An 18467-nucleotide genomic window follows, 5' to 3' on the forward strand; every position below is an offset into this window, starting at 1 on the left:
CTGCCTCCGGAGGTGTGTTTTGGAGCTTACCCCCACTGAATGTTTACGAAGCCTGGGATGAGACTGCAGATTTCTTACCTGAGAGGTCACTGGCTTAGGGGGTATTTAATGTGGTGCAGGCAGGCGTAATCTGGGCTGAGGCAAGTCTCTGGGCCTTCAACTGTCTCTTTCCAGTTTATGAGGAGGCAGAAAGGTCACTGAACTAGGCCCAGGCCTGCAGAGCATTATGGCGCCTGAGGTAGTTTTGAATTGGTGAATCATTTTCGCACGGCCCAATGCTGTGCCAACCATATACTGACTTACAGGACCGATATTATCCTCCCATGTTAGCTATCATAAATATACTGTAAGCAAAGGTTCTCTCTCAACATAACTTCAAGGTTTCAGATTGTGGCCACTTGGCCTGTCTGGATCATTTGGTTGGGATAGGGGTCCTTAGGCCTGCTCTACGCAATAAATACTGGAGTAAAGAAAGTACTTTAAAGAAAATAGAAAGCTTGCTTTTTGAGATGTATTCAGTGTTTTTACCAGTATTTGACTTGAAGCCCAACTCCAACATGCTGATTTGGAGGCTTTCCCATTGTAAAGGCTGTCCTGTAAAAAACGCATGAGCTGCCTGCTCTTAAACTACCTGCAGCGAGGGATGAAACCCAACCCCAGAGTCTGAACTCAAGGCTTTAATCATAGTGGAACCATGATACACTGACTGTGCGAGACAGATCATCATATAACTAAAAGCCCAGGGCTCTCCAACATCCCCATTCCTTCGCCTGCGTCAGGCTTGCGTGACTCTGTCATTATTGCACAGTGCAGTCTGGGCAGGGAAGCAGAACCGGGCCTGATGGCTGAGAGGTACTTGGTCCGGTACCAGAGGGGTAGCAGACTGTACTCAGGTCCGAGTACAGGAGCTGGGGGGTGCAGTTTGCCCTATAAAAAGCAAGCTGTGAGTCTTCCAGTCCCCAGGAGAGGAAAAACGCCTCCCGAGTTACTCGTTAATAAAGCAGCAGTGAAGCCTTGAACATCATGTACAGTGAACCGGTCCGGTACTACCACAGATGTGCCGCCGGGCCCTGGGTCAGTGTGCACACAGGCTGGCACTGCGGCTGCTTTCCAATGAGCTTACGAGAGCAGCAATCCTGACCACAGGTGGAGACTAGGAATCTACATGCTGACTTGGGGTGTCTTAAGGCTACCTGGTCCTTCTCCCTCACTGCCTGAGACTCCTCCTCGCCCTCCACTCCCTCTCCTTTGTTTTCTCTTCAGTGTCCTAGTCTCCACGAGATCTCTCCGGGCACAGGAAGGCTTTTGATTTCCGGAAGGTGCTCCAACTACAGCCCCTCACCTCACGTCCCCTCGCCTTGTTTGTTTCTGTGTTCTCAGGGCGGGTCTTGGATACCAACCCTGTGCCATCTTGGCACAGTGCCCCCTGCACAGCTGCCAAGAAAGCACACAACCCAGGCACGCCAGGTAAACACTTTATTTCCTCTAGCAATTCACTCCTTACAGACTCTCTCCAGTCACTCTGCGTTCCACTAGGTCTTGCATGCACTGCTCATACTCAAATCCTGTGTGGTGATGTCTGCGTCTTCTGGGCTCTCACTGGTGCTTTCTGCTCTGACCGTGCCTCGGTTCGTCTTTTTGAACAGCGACGGTTTGTGTCCGATAGCAGACAGCAGACTCGTGTTAGCCAGTCACTCTAACCCACATTGTTTCTTACGCTTAAAACTGAAGAGAATACTTCAAAACTGTGATGCACTCTTTGGAGAATGCCTTACTCGCTCTTCAGACAAAATGCTTCATGCTTCCTGCTCTTGAAAGACAGCGGGAACAGAGCTCACATGACTGTGAGGCTCACATGTCTGACTGTGTCTGTGCTCCCTGTGTGAGTGAGCAGTGTTTCAGATGCGGGGGGGGTCCTGTCGTCGCCATGGTGTCCAGGGGTCTGCTGATGTTGGCAGCTCTGTCACAGCAGGACATTCCCGTGCAAACAGGAGGAAGTCAAGCAGGAGGGACACGGCCTGCCCCCTCTCTCTCCCAGGGTGCAGTGCTCATTGTAATCCAGCTCCGTTTGCTCTGGCACAGGCCTGTAGAAATGACATTAGCAACAAGAGAGAACGATATGTCGCTCATTTGTTAGATATTTTGTTTTGTCATGCACGTACCTTCTTGTGAGTTTGAACTTCTCATAACGTGTGCAAGATTGGTGCCGTGAAAAGAAAAAAAAAAGAACAACAAAAATATCTGAACCATTTGAATTTATTGGAAAAGTCCTCTTAGCTGTGCTTGATCCGACAGGCTCCCCTGGTGCCTGGGTAGCTGAGGGTGTTTCTCCTGCCTGCTGCAGTGGCCCTCCACCAGCCTGTTTGCGGGAGAGAAGCAGGGCAGGGTGTTAGGAATGAAGTGGGATCCGAGTGTCCTTACGTGTCCCGCTGCTCTTTGTGGGCGTTAGATCCAGGAAGACTCAGAGATTCTACTCTGATGTGTCAGCCACTGGCAACGCAGATTAGATCACCTACTGCTGTAAACATTTCTAAAGATCAGCTGGAGAGCTACGTTGGGTGCCCTACAGAGCACAGGGCTGCCGTGTGTTTGGCAGCTCAGGGTGAGAGCGCAGGGGTGCTCAACTGTGCCGAGTGCTTGACTGATGAAGGTTAGTTGTCCAGTTTGCTACCAGCTATCCCAGCATTACACAACTGTGTGCCCACCCCCCCTCTCTCCCAGCGCACCCCCCCTGTCGTGAGCAGTGACTCGATGCGTCAGTGACGCGGGGCCGCGGTCTTATCCCATGGCTCCGTCTGGCTGGATGGCACGGGGACAGGATGTGTCAGACAGGAAGGTGATGTCATCCCCCGAGCAGATTCAATTTCATTCATGCTCCCCTCCAGGCGGGGACAGACACACACTGACGCGCTGGCCACCCCCCCCCCCCCGCAGCCCGGGCCTGTCTGCGCTTGAGCGGGAGCGAGGGAGCCCAGCTGCCTGTTCCCGCTACGTCACCCCTGCTCTGTGAGAACAGGCCGCGGCCCCGGCGGTCGGGGCTCGTCAACAGCAACGCTCTCCCCACAGGGCCGGGCTGCGAGGGCCAGCTGGGGGGGAGGGGGGGGGGTTTCCCCCTCTCCCTTTTCCGTTCTTTAGAAAAGGAGTTGAGGACTCGTCCATCAATGCCTCCATTCTGGGCTCCGCTACGGGCGGTAAGCCCCTCGGGAAGGGAGATGCTGAAAGGGGCCCGGAGGGGCAGCCTGATCGGCACAGCAGCGCCAGCGTGTTCCTCCTCCTCCTCCTCCTCCTCCTCCTCCGAGCCCAGCTCGGTCCCGGTGAAGATCCTCCACGTGGAAACTTTGCGAAGGTGGCAGGGGAACCTGTTGGTAGCCTTTTTGCTGGCTTTTTCTTTCACGGTTGCGCTCACGAAAAACAGGGGTGTTCTCTCTAGTCCCCCCCCCATGAAGAGCGTTCGGCCCTGACCCCTGGTTTCTGCAAAGGAAGGAGAAAGGCAGTACCCATTCCCGCCCGTGTTCCCATTCCTGCTGGTAGAACATTCCTAATAGTCATTCCTTCTTTTATTCTGTGCCCTGCGCAGCCTTTTACGTTGCCCTGCCTGCTTTTCCTCAGTTTCATCTTGGGGAGTTCACTTAGGGAGGGGAGCAGGGCGGGACGTGCAGAAGCTTGTGCAAATCGGAGTGAGCCAAGGCGCTCAGCGGCCGTCGGAGCCGGGGCTCCCCGGGCCGGCCGCCGCAGCTACAGCAGGGGGGTCCCCGTCTGGTGAGGCGCCCCTCCGAGCTGACCCGCTGGCAGCTTTCCTGCTGTCCTGAGCAGACCGACAGCCTCCCCCCCCCGGAGCAGGGCAGGGGAAGTGGGGTCACCGCGGACCTGAGCGCTGACGGCGCAAGGCGAGGAAGTTTTGCAGAAGTGGGAGCCCAGCCCTCCTCAGCCCCGTGCCGTGACTCAGAGCCGCCCGCGGAACAGGGAAGTCACGGCGAGTGTTTTCATTGAAAACAACGGGGCTGCGGCCGCCCTTCCCAGATTAATTCACAAGAATGCAGACACTGGGGCTCGGCGCGTCACGCAGGCAGACGGCTTTCATTAGGCAGAGCCGGTACAGGAGCTTTTCCCCAAAGGGCTTCTGATCCCGCGACGAGAGCTTCCGTGTGGGACCGCCGATCCCGGATTTAGTCACATTGATTGAATTACATAGCAATACTACACGAGCATTTCTCTCTTTTCTTTTAAAAAAAAACTGACCTACAGGCTCCGACAGGGCCCATATACCTCGGAGCCCCCTAGTGGCCAACAAGAGTTCACTAGACCAGTCGCATCTGCACCCGAGAATTATTTTGGCTGCTTAATAAAACGGCTTTTGTATTCGTTCTGCGTTGTAAATGTACTGCACGCAGTGGCGGATGTGATCAGAGGCTCCTAGGCTACACGTTGTGTACCCCCCACATCTCGTTACCAGAAAAAAAGCGAGAGAAAATACTATAATAATTCAGTGACGGGTTCGGCCGCTCCAGCCGGCACTGCGTACAAAACACTGTACCTTTCGAAGGGGATACAGCAGCCATCCTCTCGGCACATACTCGCCGTTTCAGAGTTTTCTTCTGAAGAGGGTTTTAGAGAAATACCTCTCGGTGTTGATGTGGTCTTTCCGATGCTGCAACATCCGCGTCTCGGTTTTGACGCGATTCCGGGCCCAACTGAGCCCGGCATGCCCGCCGCTGTCCACCTGGTTCACCCCAGCACGCTGGGGCCGAGCTGTAGGCAGCGGGAGCTGCAGGTGCACCAGCACGGCGGCGGCTCGGACATGGCGGCGGACGGCGGTGGCGTTTCGGACGGCTCTGCCTCTGGCTCCGTCGCGGGAGCTGCTCGTCCTCATGAGCCCAGTGTGCGCCCAGGCCAGAGCTACTGTAGCTGCAGCTACTGTGACTTTTCAACCGCGCTTGCTGTGGCCCTGGCTGCACCGTTAGCCGCCAACCCAGGATCGGGGTTCGGCTCAGCAAACGTGAAATAACCAGTCGCTCTGGGGATCTTTTTCAGTAGAGCCTGCTCACACGGCTCTTTCAACCGCCCTGCTTTAAGTCTTTGCGGCCCGCTGTCATATTTTCTATCGCACATTGTGAGGCTGGCTACCGTAAACGTGCACCAGATTGATCAACGACGAATCCGCCGAAATACATTTGAACTGCGAACCCGTTGCATCGAACCAGTCATTGGTTCACGCATGATTCAACGTCTTTATGGACCAATGGGGGGCCACAGATCCGTTTAAAAAAATAACCCGGCCAATCCGGGGGCCCTAGGCTACAGCCTATGCTAGCCTGTTCGTTAATTCCCCCGCAGTCCGCACGTACTGTCAGTGCAAATAATAATAATAATAATAATAATAATAATAATAATAATAGAAGAAGAAATAATACACCGTCACCTTTTTAAAGAGACTTGTTTCACTTCTTCACCTTCATCCTGTATAAACCTGCCCTTTGTTTCCCTTCATCTCACCTGTTTATTTCCTCTGTTATGTTACACTGGGAGTTCTGTTCTCCCCCAGATTATTATTATTGTTGTCGTTGTTGTTTGGGGAGCGGAAGGCACACAGACACCCCAAACAAAGTCAGCTCTGCCCCACAGGAAGCTGGGGATCCGGGCTCTCTCTGAGGGGGGAGGGCTGGGTTGTCTTTAACGTGCCCAGGCCACAGGACGACAAGGGCTCGGCCACTTCCTGTCAGCGGCCCCATGCCTGGGCCCTGCCCGCTCAGGCTGGCCGTGGCGAGACTGGGCCCTGGCCTGGGAGCTGGCGCTGGGGCCGCTGACCCCTGTGGCCTCTCACGCCCACGTGCTGCCGCCAGCCGCCAGCTGGTCGCGCAGCTGGGCCCGGTGCCCCCGGACTCCTGGGACCGCAGGACAGGCAGAGCAACGGGACACCAGTGCCCGCCTTTGGCCACCGAGTTGGCCACACAGCTCCCGTGACACAGACTTTGGCCTGGGATGCACTTGAGAAACTGGGGTGCAGAATTCGGCGGCTCAGTCCTCCTGCAGACTTCCTGCTGACAGAATGAAAAGCCAGAACTTGATGGGACGCTAGTCCACAGCAGCCCTGCTCGTTCCCGTCCAGCCAGCGGGGTGGGGAGTTGTGAACTCAAGGACACGAAGGGGCCGCAGGGGCTCGAACCCACAACCCAGGGACTCACCCACTCGCTAACGTGCCCCCCCCAGGGAAACTGCCCGTTGCCATGGCGCCCCAGCGGCCTCTGAGAGCCGGCGGTGACGATGTCACTTGTCCTTTTCTTCCTGGACATGAAAGACGGGCTGTTGAGACAGGCTAAAGGACTGTGTGTCCTATCAGTTACCGATGCTGGAGAGACGACTTTTTTATTTAAAATGAAAACATTAAAATAAGCTGGAGGAGAGTGTCTCTTCCAGTTTGGGATGTTTGGACTTCTGTGGTGCCTTTTTTGCAAAGGGATACAACATTCTCCAGTTAAATCTTGCGATGGGTTTTAAATGTATTCGGGACACAGATGTGTACAGTGTAATGACTTAAACAGGATTTAAACAGAACACAAATGAAGACCAGTTATAACAACAACAACAACAACAACAACAACAACAACAACAACAAGATTCAAGTACAACAAGTGTACTGGAAAGCTTACTCGTTCAGCTGTACCCAGTAACACTAGAGAAAGAGAATAATAATAATAAAAACAACAATCATAATTAATAATTAGCGGCGGCGGCGGCGTGCCCTGGGTACGTGCTGTGCACGGCGCCCGTCTCTCCTGCGTGCTTTCCAATTGTTGATCTGTTACGTCAAATCCTCAAATGCTGCGCACAGGTTCGGGCGCGATTACAGCTCGGCTGCACAGGGGCAATCCGACCGGACCTGAGCCCGTCTCCACAGCAGAGCCGCCGGAGCAGGTAAATACCCCCCTCCCCTGGCAGAGCGGGGCTGGGGAACGGGAGGAGGGCTGTTGTGTCTGTGCGTCCACTGGCCAGATTTAGGCTGGTGCTTGGGCGATGAGCATTTAATCCGGCTGCTTTTGGAAGACCGTTAGGTAGCGGCAGGCGAATTTACCGGCCCTGGAAACCTCCCAGGTCTCGTCCAGCGCTCTGAAGAATTTTAGTTTTCACGCACCCAAAAAAATAATAATGGAAATACGGGCGCTGTGCACTTACGGTAAGACCAGGATTGAATCCCTTTATTGCATCATAACAAGACGGCGCAAAAGCTCGAACGATGCTCTTCGCCTTCATTTTCAGGTTGTGGTGAACGTTTCTTATAAGGATACGGAGTTATGCTTTTTAGAAAAAAAAATACCACACATGTAGGGACGACAAAATAGATTATTTTCCCACCTCGCATGTATAATAATACGGGTTGCGTGTGAAATGAATAAAAAACGTTATACTGGTTCCGAACCCTTGTCATTTGAGGCGTCTATATTGTTCTCTAGCCGGGCGCTTGGGTCTTGTAGTTTGTTTAAGCTCAGCTCCAGTTGCTCGGCAACTGCTGGCGAACCCGGGGAACTCGATTTCCCACACACCACTGCGGCGCCCCGTCTTGGTGGATGTTGTAGTTTTTTGGTGAGGTGTTCCTAACGGATTGTTAACCGCGCTGAGAACTACAATCCCTGCGGGCCGTGTCAGATTAAGGCGTGTGGATGATATTGGTCAATATAAACCAGGATAGTTTACCTTTCGAGGCGGTGGGACCCAGTCCTGGTGCTGGATAACCACATACAGTACCCTCACATTAGCACATCATCCTTAAATCAACAATTTGTTGGAACGCATGTGAGTTGTGATCAATTGAGTCAGTTAATTGGCTCAAGTCTCTGACGCCTACCTGTAGTCTATGAGAAGGTAGAGGACATTGGGATTTTCATTTGAAATTATCCTTCATCTTCCATTCATACACAAATCCTAATTTTTGATTTATGCCTAATACCCCCCCCCAAAAAAAATATAAAAAAAAATAAAAACCCTTGCACGGTTTTTTATTCATGTCCTTTCCACTCCACTGTAATGTTTCTGTCTGTGTCTTCTTCATTCCAGTTTGTGTACTCGCACGTTTTGCAGATGCGTCTACTTGTCCTCACTGCTCTGGGCTTTGTGCCTGCTGGCCTTGACGGAGAAGGGCTCTTGCTAACGGCCTGCTGGCCTGGAATGCAGGATTAGAGCCGAGGATCAGCCATGAAAAGCATGGCGTGCTCTGAGGGGGGATATCCGAGAGAGCCGGAGTCTGTAGGCAAGACCTCGCATCGCTGTGTGTTGGCCCTTCTGGATGACACCTACAGTAAGGTGTCTTGGTAGAATGCACTGCAGAGGATACAGACTTACTCATCTTTAAAGCTGATTGTTTTGGTTTGATAATGGGCTTAGTCACTGTCGGTGTGGAGTTTGCATGTTCCCTCTGTGTTGGTAGGGGTTTCTCAGGGTTCTGCGGTGACTTCCCACCTTCCAGAATGCAAACTGGATGAGTTACCGGGTGTCTCTTGATTGTCCCTGTGCGTGCGTGCGTGTGTGTGTGTGTGTGTTCTGTCCAGGGTGCGATCCCGGTGCTTCTGGGAAGGGCTTCTGGCTGCTATGACCTTTTGTGAGCAAATGCAAAGCGATGTGAGGAGCCAGACAGCTGGCCGCCTGGAGCTGCAGTCCGGGCTCTGGACTCCGGACTGAAGGATCTTGGGGTTCAGAGTGACAGAACCTCACTAGCTTTGAGTGTCCACCGTAGTTCACTCAGACTGCTCCAGGAGAAGCCTTGTGGTCTAAACTTTATTCTCAATTCTCAAAATAAATAATTTATTCTCAATTCACTTGCCTGGCAAAGTAAAAGCATATAAGGATCAAAGGAAACAGGCTCTCGAGAGGCTTCTTATAGTCGCTGACGGTACTCACATCAGTGCAAACTAATACAGCAGCACACTGAAGAGTGTACTTTGTCTTATGTCCTTCATGGAGACTGCTGGCACGGTGGGATCCGTCCAGATCAGAGGCCTCTGGCAGTCTCTGTTGGTCTGTGAAGCGCTGCCCGTGCAGGTTCGTCCTGCGCAAAGGAATAAGTTCAATGCAGCTGGTGCTGAAATGCAGTTGGGTGGAATGACCCGGCGCTGCTTCCTGCTTCCGAGCGCAGCTATTGTTCCAGCTCTCCCAGGTCCAGAAACTGAGAATGTCTTTTTTTTCCCCCCGCTATTCCACGCTCTGTGTTTTGTTCTTTTCCCGACAGGAGGGTGGACCAGAGAGAGAGAGAGCCCGTGAAGCAGGTCGGACTGCCAAGGCCTCCCCGTTATCTGCAGGTCATTTCCCCTTTCTTCTTCTTCTCCAGGGTACCTGGGTGGAAATGTAAACAGGCTACGGATTTACGTTATCGAAAAATACAATGTGTTTTTCTCTGTCCCCAGTGGAGGCTCGGTGTGCATCAACTGAATCCGCCTCGTACTGCTGGCACAGTGGCCTCCTATTATCGCTGTGTGCGGAGTTCAAGTTTCACAGCGCTCTTGTAATCCTGCTGGGGCTCAGGGCCTCATGAAGCAGTAGTGAGATTTCCTTATTTTGTGCTCTACTATTTCGTGCCTAGATTTGGTTTCTCAGACATGAATAACCCCACAAACATCAGGACAGGCTTGCCAAGTTTTGTAGTTTCTTTGCTTATTTCCCATTGGCCTTCAAACATCACAAAGGGGCTTCCCAGTCAGCACTGGGGGCAGGGGTCCGGTCTCTGCCTGCGAGTCTGCTGCAGGTGACAGCTGTGGCAGGAGTGAAGAAGAGCAGGGGGGGGTCACTGCCACAGTGCAGGGGGCTTCACAGTCTCCTCCCACCCTCCGCGGAGAGCTGTGTGTGCTCCAGGCCTGACAGTGTGGAGAAACATCTCCACACAGTATCCCAGCAGCCAGTAGACCCCACTGGCCTCGCGAGGACTTGATACCTGTGCAAAGGGTAGACCTAGAGCAGCGTTTTGGGTCTTTTTCCAGGTCTTTGCTGTGCCAACGCGTGAGGATGTCCAGTGACCCCCCACCTCCTTACCCAGGGGGCCCCAGTGCTCCCCCCATCGAAGAGAAGAACGGCACGCCACCTGTCCCAGGTACAACTTCCGGGTCATGCTGGGATAACAGTGATGTAGAAGGGGGCAGTATTAACCAAACCCATTTACTTTTAAAAAACATCACTGCTCCACTGAAGTATGTTAATTTTGTACTGGTGAAAAGAAACCTTTCTTCTATAGTACATACTGATTTCAAGAGGATTTGGGGGCTGTTTTATCACTCTGCTAGCTTAAAAGAGACCTTGGTGTCTGGAAAACAATCAGTCATTTTGTTTTTTTAAATGCATACTGCTCAGGGGCAGGGGGACAAGTGGGGATTTTGCATCGTCGCAGTTTTGTACAGCAGCGCAACTGAAATCCAAAATCCCTCCGGGCTCGTGGGCTAGCTGCCTGTCCAGTGCGATCCAGTCTCTTGCAAGATTCAGGCCGCTGTCTTGCCCGTTTCTCGGTTGCAGGTGGTCAGCCGGGCAGTGCTGACTGGAGGAGCTCGAGCCTGTACTGAAATGAGCCGTGCTGCTCTTGCCTACCGCACGGTCAGCTGCTTGAGGAGCCAGTCCGGGCCCTCTGGGACGGAGGGCAGCTCCAGGGCGCAGGAGCCGCAGTTGGGCTGACAGGGCTGCGAGGCGGCGGGGTGCACGCACAGGGGGGCGTCGCTGCCTGGCTCATGCTGTATTCCTCTCGCGCTCAGGGCCTGTTCCCGAGATGGCGGCTCCTGTGCAGGGACCCCCCGTTCCACCGGAAGACGCCCCCCCGCCCTACGAGGCCGTGTCTCAGCCTGGCTTCCCTCCCCCCCACGTTCCCGGAGCCGGGGCGATGCCCCAGCCCCCCCAAGGTGCGTCTCCCCCCCCCCGGTCGGTGGCAGGCGGCAGGATTAAGCCGGGGGGTTTCAGTCCAGTGAAGAAGGGTCGTTATCTGCGGAACTGCGTCTGAGCCGCCGGCGATGGCTTTGGCACGACGGGCAAAGAAATCTAAAGTAAAGTAAAGTGATCTACTCCAGCCGTGGGCTTCCATACTCGGGGTGTCCAAAACCCTAACTACAGCAATCTGGGGGGCGCGCCGGCCTCTTGAACTCCTCGCTGGGGCGACAGGCTTGGGAAGCAGCTGGTAGGCTGTATAGGGGCTAGTATGGGAAGCTACTAAACTGCAGGTTCTCCTCCCGTTTCCCCCTGCAGCTGGGTTCTACCCGCCCCCAGGGCAGTTCCCCCAGCCCATCCCGGGACAGTACCCGCCGAGCCCGGGGCACTACCCCGCCCCAGGGGGCCACACGGCCACCGTGATCGTGCCGCCGGGCGCTGCCACCACCGTGACCGTGCTGCAGGGGGAGATGTTCCAGGAGGTGTCCGTGCAGACCGTGTGCCCGCACTGCCAGCAGCCCATCGTCACCAGGGTCTCCTACGACATCGGCCTCATGAACATGCTCTTCTGCCTCTTCTGCTGCTTCCTGGGGTAAGAGACCCCCCCACCCCGCTCAGTCCACTTAAACATCAAAGTATCAAAGGAGTAGGGCTCCTCGATTCTCTCCCTGGCTCCTGCCAGTGTCTTCTTTCCCTGCAAGGCCACGTGAACCCAGTGAAGGCAGAACAGAGTCCACGATCTTCAGTCTGCTGCATGCGGGTGGCTGGTAGTGTGTAGTGCTACAGTAGTGTGTGATGAGTGCAGGGTTGAACCAGTTGTGCCCTAAATCCTCAATTGAGCTGTGAAGCTGTTCAGTTCGTGGAAGAATTCCCCTCACTGTCCTCTGCCTTGTCTTCCTTTCCCCAGCTGCAACATGGGCTGCTGTCTGATCCCTTGCTTGATGGACAACCTCAAGGACGTGACGCACACCTGCCCCTACTGCAAGGGCTACATCTACACATACAAGCGCATGTGCTAACAGGGCTACGTCTGTGGTCACAGCTCCCCCTAGTGGAATGTCAGATCTTGTCTGTGGTAGTTACAGTCCTTTATGTTCAGTCATTCACAGTCCCTGCGATGTTTTTTTAGGTAGCTGTACTGCATTTAATATGCATGTATGCATTTCTATGTATATACATATATATATGCATATGTGCAGAAATTAAGATCTTAATTGACTGGGCAATTCACTGGAAGAGTCACACGTCTGAAAAAAAGGCCCTGAAGAAAATGGGTGGTGGAGGTTTTTTATACTATTGGTGATCTTTGTGATGGGCTTTCAGGTGGTAGATTACCTCTGAACATGCCACAGTCAGCAGAAGGGCACTTTGACTAAATTAGTGTGGTGCTATTAAACATCTTTATTGTGGACTGGAAGATTAACGGGAAGATTTCTAAATCACAATTTTTTAAAACAAAATGGTTATAAGAGATTTTAAAATTGTGAACTCGAGTGAAAAAGAGCTTCTTTTTTTTCTTACACTAATTATAGCAGCCACAGAGAGTACCATATTGGGACTTTTTCTCTTAAGGTAGTATGCTGTTGGAAGTAGAAGGATAACAGTTTGTCTGAATGTTAACATTGCAGGTTCAGCTGAGGGTTCCTTTGAACTCCAGAGCCACCTTCTGGGTGATAAACAGCCATGTGGCTCGCTTAAAGTAGCTAAAATGAAGCGTTTTAGGTGATTTCAATGAGATGTCTGTTACTGTAGCACTGAATGTCAGCAGGTAGCAGTAGCTGCTGATACAAGCGGAGCTGCACAGTTGCAGACGTACTGCGTGCAGCCTCCCCGGTCGCAGCAGGAGAAAGACAGAATACATTTGCACAATGTGACAAGTCAGCGTTTCCGGGAAAAGAGTCTGATTCTTGCGTTAGCACTTTAACCGTGATTGTTTTTATTTCGGTAAGGGCATTAAAAGGCGTAGAGGTCTTCGTCCTCTGCAAAAGGGCCTGTGCAGTGAACCCGCACTAGGCTGTTGATTACAATGTAGATGGAAACTAATGAGGAAAGTACAAGGAAGAGTTTAGAGCAGTTTCCCGTAACGTTGTGAGAAATTCAGAGGGTGAGGTTTGTGATATGCTTGTTAGTTATCTGTTCTGCAGCTTGACTGTAGTTCAGAGTCTCTTGTTAATAGAGGAGCAGGCCCAGTAGACAAGGGGCAGTGTACGGTGCTGTTTATGGAAGCAGTATCTATAGCTTAATGGTGCGTTGTTGCCATTGATTTAGTCAAGTAAGTAGTATTGTGTCCTTCAACAGAGACACAGAGATCATCGGTATGGGAGCAGAAAAGTATAAATGAAACTGTATTTTGCCATTCATCTTATGTTTTTCTAACACTCACAATATTTACACAAGTATCAATCGAAAATGATTGCACTAGTGGAAGGACCATGCAGATCCGTCATTACAGGAGTTGTATGAGGTGGGTTTGCAGTAGTTTGTGTTCAGTTCCTGGTCCTTGGGAATTTGGGGTTTTAATGATGCACCTGTTCAGATGTATCTTGGTTCTGTGTAAACGTGTTTAATCAGGGACACCCACAATTCTTCTTTATGTGGTGATGGGGTAGTAGAGGGGGTCTGGTTTTGTTTTTCATCTTTTCAAAAAAGATACAGGAGCAAAAATGATCTGGATCGTAAGATAAATGCGTGTAACAGTTTGTTTAAAACTAGCACTTATTTTTAAAACTGATCTGCCCTGTGGAAAAGGCAGTCGTTTTATTTATTTTTTTAAAGTCACTAAAATGATTGGTGGTAAGTTTTCAGTGTTAACGTTATTTACATTATAATTAGTTTTAAATGGTTAAAAGGCTTACAACATTATCTGCAGTAGCTTATTTTCAATTTCTTCCCCGATTAGCTTGTGTTAGCTGCATATTTCTCTCAGTTCTGTGAATGCACATTAATCTGGCACAATATTTGTCAACTGCTGTTTACCCAAAGCATTAATTTAATTTACATTTATTTGGCGTTAATGAGGCAGCTGCTGTAGATACCTTTCATAGAAATGACTCAGCAGAGAGCAAACAGCGAGTCAGCAAAGAGCTTTTCTGCTGTGACAAGTAATTAGCATAAGAGCTGCTTTGCTTTCTTGCACCAGTGCATGACGTAATTATAATCCTACGCCAGTTATTCCTCGGTCACATGCCTGGCCCGTGTTGCAATGAAATTTCGGTTGCCGTCAGCTTCTCTCTGCTTCTGCTCATTGCTATACCGACAGAAGGGGGTTTGACATCCTGTCTGATAACGCTTTCAATTTATAATCAGTTGATAAGGAAGAGATGAGTGAAGCATCCTATCGCATTGCTTTTAAGTGTGCATTTATGTCATTTTTGTACAAAAGGGTCAGTGCCCTGGTCCGTTGTAGTTGGTTTAGCTTTGTAATCTGTGATCCATGATGCCTGGATTTGAATCAGACTGTAGATGTACAGTTATACTGTATTTCAAATGTTGTTGTTTTCAGAAGAATTACTTTTACCTGAAATAGACAAGTTGATCTTTTAGACGAGTTGAGTGTCACGGCCCGAATAGGAACTGCACTTGCAGGCATACATCGGGGAAACCCCACTCAAGTTCAGATGGAGAACGTCTCCTGCCTGTCATCTGTACCCAATGTATTAATCAGAAAGCCTTTTACTCAAGCAGCATTACTGAATGCTACCTTGACACCAAACTGGCACTCAGAAGCTCAATCAGTATTATTCCCTTTAATTCATTAAGTTGCAGGCTGAATTCTCTCTGCCGGTAGTTAAGGGTTATTCACTTTCTGTGCTGTTTGCATCACCTTTTTTTCCTCCTTTCTCCTTTCCTCACAGACCATCTCTGGAATTCATGTGTGTGTTGTAGTCCCAGTGTGCTTGTTTTCACTCACTGGTGATGAATTTACATGCTGCCACTGGGAAAGTGCAGTAAAAGTGTGAGCTATTTTAGCCCTGCTATCACTGAAAGAGAGATTCTGTAGTGCTTTTCTGACATGCTTTCCAGGACAAAGACTAGGTTTCTAGGACTGTGATCCTTGAGTTGTTTTAGAAGAAAGCTGCTTTAGCCCTGTGCTCCAGCATTGTTGTTTCTGGATATGATGACAGCGATACACCAGCACGACCCGCCAGCTGCTCTTACCTCTGTGTCCACCTAGTGTACTGTAAGCGGCTGTTCTGGAGCCTCTGATCCATTCCGCTAACAGAATCTTTCTTGCACAATGCTGTGTCACATAGCTGTCACCGGGTCCACTTGCATCACTGCAGACTAGCACAGATGCATGTTCTTCACAGGCGCGAGATAGGAAACGTGTTCTTCACTCCAGTCCTATGCAGTGTGTTGAATAAAGAGGGTTTTCAGTAGTTTCTTCGCCATAAAATTAGATGACATTTAGACCAATAAGATAATTCCAAGCACCAACTCTGTTAAGGAATAACTTTATTGGTTCTGTCTGACTGCCACAAGTCATGGTATGAAATGCGTTAAGTTCTTGCTTATGTCTGGGTGAAATTCATATGTAGCATTTCACATTTGTTCTTAATGTTTTCACTACACTCACAAAGTAGCTGTTTTGATGAAACTCTGCTTCCTGGTATAAAATAATAATTGCTTACACTTATAAAGCGCTTTACAGGTAATGGGGACTCCCCTCCACCGCCACCAATGTGCAGGATTAGGCAACTTCGACCAAGTGTCAAGGATCAAGCCTCTTCACAAATGCCCAATGATATCAAGCAGGAACACTGCAGGGTGCAAAACCTTTTGAATGTGGTAAAGAAAAAGATTTGTGGTTTGTCCGTGGAGCCACCTGCCAGTAAGCACTCAATGAAAAATACATTGTTGCTTCTGTCGGCCATTCAGACCTTAATTATTCCATTCTAATTACATTTTTTAGGTATGTTTATTTCCAGTATATTTCTATTTTTTAAACTATGCTATTAACTACCTAGCATGTTTCAAAGTCTGAAAAAGCCTATCGGCTGCAGCTAGTAAAAATGAATTGATGATATATCGTAAATGTCCCATGGCAGTGCATGTTCGAGCTTCTTATGGATATTTTGCAAAAGCAGGCTGGCCTCCTTTGACATTGTACGCTCCAGCCCTCTCTGTACGCAATGTGAAGTGGCTTGCAGTGCTGTGGAAAGGCTGTGATGTTAAAGGTGGGTTGAAGTGCACAAGTATTTTTTTAGGAAAAGACAATGAGATCACCTTCAATCCAGTCACCGGTATTCTCTGTTTCTATCTGTGTTGCCATGTAAATTACACTGCTGCGTAAGATGAGCCATGCGAGCTGCTCCACTACTACTGCACTGGATACTAAATTATTCTTTTAACAATAAAAACAAAAAGCAAAGCGAGAACCAGCCTCTTTCCTTTAGCTTTCTAAGAATATGTTGGTTCTGAATGACCAGCGGTTTTGAACACAGGATCACTCGACACAGTTTTATTCTGCTCACTTCAAGACCTGTAAAAGAATGACAGCTTCACATTTCCTCTCATATTTCACCCGGTAATCTCTTCAGTGCTGTGAACTTTGTTCAAATATATACACGTATTAAATAGCTAAATACGACTACAACCAGAGCTACTCCACAACAGGTCTGTCTGGCACAGAACAGGCTTTCTGCTCATTCCTCAGAGCCCTTTCAGCATCCAACACCAAGAAATTCCCTGGGAATATTCAAGACAGACAAGTGTCATGTTTCAATTGCAGCCCTACGGTGTTTTTGCTATATCTCCGCTGGGGACCCTGAATCACTTCAACGAAGTGATTCTTTAGATGCCACAGGACCGTTAATTATTTGTTCAAAAACTTAGCATGGCTCCTTCACTTGGAGTACACATGAGAATTTCCGATGGCCGCTAACCTGGGGGGGGGATGGCCAGCATGCCTGTTCTAAGAGGTTTAACACGCAGGGGGGGATCAGACAGCGAGGCGAGGGCCGGTCCCTGCAGGGTTCAGTCTCTCCAGCGGTGCCCACACTGCTGGTTGCAACACTTGTAGAAGGTGGTCATGGGCTCATCTGCCGAACGGGTCTGGATCTGCATAAAGTAGGCTCGGGGGTGCTCGCACTTCGGGCAGGTCTCTGGAAAGAAGACACCAGAGGTAGCAGATGACAAAATGGTGTAGGATTGGCACCGGACTTCCTGACTCGCACCACTGGACACCTCGGGAAAAATGCGGAGTTTTCCCATCTTTGGCCCACGGCACATTTGCACTAGACAACGAATAACGAAAAACGGGGATTTGTTTTCCCCTTTCTCGAGTGACATTACCTGGAGTGGAATCCACATTCTCCCAGGCTGCAGCGCCGCCCAGAACGTCATCAACCTCCTTCAGTTTGGGGTACTTTCTGTTGGTGACCTACAGCATCGAGAACACGCTGCGTCAGGAAGACGAGCAAGACGGGTGTCTTACACGCAGAGCACCACCCGCCCTGCAGACCTTCTAGACCTTTCGCCCAGATTATAGGGGTCCCGATGGTCTTTTTTTTTTTCAGGTGACATTCGCCCATGAGAATACTCTCGGAGGCGCACGCATAGCGCCATTAAATTAAACTAATTAAACTCCACACGCAACTAATCCTGCCATTAATTCTCAGATTCCCATATATACCCCACGCCACTCTGTTGTCTCCCTCGCTCGCTTCGCATCCCTACTCCTCCATCCCCATCTTTGCTTGTGCAACTACACCTTGGTCACCTTTTCACCGGGCATGGGGTCTCAGTCTCCTCGCCCCATGGCCGGGAGGGTAGCCCTCAGCCAGGGTGGGCGGGGGTTAAACCAGGTTTCCACAAACTCATTAAACGATTTTACTTTCACGCAGGATTCGGCTGCCCTCGTGAAGGAGGAGCAGCAGGAAGATTCAGCCACCGGGGGGGTACAAAACAAATACGAACAGCCCAACTACTGCGCTTGACTCGAGATAGTGGGGAAAAAATGTAAGAGAAATGAATCCCATCTGAAAAACAAGAAAGACGCTGTACGCGGCTCTTAACAAAATGATACACAATGTTAGCAAAAAGCTGCATCATAATTTGGACCGCTTAATATGTTTGCTTGTGACGCATTTATACTCAATGAGCAAACGCAATTATTAAAATATAACAAACGACTTAAAATACTAAAGTATACGACTCAGGCACGATGATAGCGACCCTACGCAATGTAACAAGAGCCTTGTCGACCCTCTTACCTTCCTAGTTATGTTGTGTATATAGGGACAGGTGTTACACGCAAACCTGTAACACTTCTGCCCTTCTTCCACAATCAACACATTTCCACAAGTCGGACAGAACAGCAACATCTCCTATCTCAGAAGAAAAACAACTGCATTTGTTGAAAAAAAACGTCTTCGAACCTCAAGACGAGTTTTTCGCGAATTCCTCAAAGTGCACGCCGCAAACTCTCCCGTGTCACGCAGTTTTAAGTGTCCGCTAGGAAACAATTCCTGACTCAGACAGTTCCCACAGCGCCTGCAAACGAGTCGCATTTGTGGTCGAAACTGTTAACAGTTTAAACCACTATCAAATCAGAAATATATTAGGTAATGTATAAATGT

The 18467-nt window shown here is 50.1% G+C and overlaps 2 protein-coding genes and 1 long non-coding RNA gene across 6 annotated transcripts; 1 reads left to right on the forward strand and 2 right to left on the reverse strand.

Annotated features, from left to right (window-relative positions):
* Nucleotides 1–1320: 1320 nt before the first annotated feature.
* On the forward strand, nucleotides 1321–16265 carry cdip1 (cell death-inducing p53 target 1). 3 transcript variants are annotated; one of them, XM_088613357.1, is made up of 6 exons: nucleotides 1321–1467; nucleotides 9218–9287; nucleotides 9963–10072; nucleotides 10722–10865; nucleotides 11206–11479; nucleotides 11795–16265. In XM_088613357.1, exons 3-6 carry the CDS (start codon nucleotides 9988–9990, stop codon nucleotides 11904–11906), a joined length of 615 nt encoding a protein of 204 aa, XP_088469483.1. In that variant the 5' UTR covers nucleotides 1321–1467; nucleotides 9218–9287; nucleotides 9963–9987; the 3' UTR covers nucleotides 11907–16265. The 3 variants fall into 3 exon arrangements, with proteins under 3 accessions (XP_088469483.1, XP_088469481.1, XP_088469482.1); XM_088613355.1 differs by lacking the exon at nucleotides 1321–1467 and adding an exon at nucleotides 5441–6912; XM_088613356.1 differs by lacking the exon at nucleotides 1321–1467 and adding an exon at nucleotides 6922–7171.
* Nucleotides 1463–5409, reverse strand: LOC148644839 (uncharacterized). The gene is made up of 2 exons (XR_015928601.1): nucleotides 4535–5409; nucleotides 1463–2359 (listed from the first exon to the last, which is right to left on the reverse strand). It is a non-coding gene; the product is annotated as an uncharacterized LOC148644839 (long non-coding RNA).
* A 68-nt stretch (nucleotides 16266–16333) lies between the features above and the next one.
* polr3k (polymerase (RNA) III (DNA directed) polypeptide K) lies at nucleotides 16334–18418 on the reverse strand. 2 transcript variants are annotated; one of them, XM_088613360.1, is made up of 3 exons: nucleotides 18267–18418; nucleotides 17182–17269; nucleotides 16334–16991 (listed from the first exon to the last, which is right to left on the reverse strand). In XM_088613360.1, exons 1-3 carry the CDS (start codon nucleotides 18396–18398, stop codon nucleotides 16864–16866), a joined length of 348 nt encoding a protein of 115 aa, XP_088469486.1. In that variant the 5' UTR covers nucleotides 18399–18418; the 3' UTR covers nucleotides 16334–16863. The 2 variants fall into 2 exon arrangements, with proteins under 2 accessions (XP_088469486.1, XP_088469488.1); XM_088613362.1 differs by having other exon boundaries at nucleotides 18102–18345.
* Between the last annotated feature and the right edge of the window lie 49 nt (nucleotides 18419–18467).

Source organism: Lepisosteus platostomus, chromosome 19 (assembly GCF_059453375.1).
Source record: "Lepisosteus platostomus isolate fLepPlt1 chromosome 19, fLepPlt1.hap1, whole genome shotgun sequence".
NCBI classification, from domain to species: domain Eukaryota; kingdom Metazoa; phylum Chordata; class Actinopteri; order Semionotiformes; family Lepisosteidae; genus Lepisosteus; species Lepisosteus platostomus.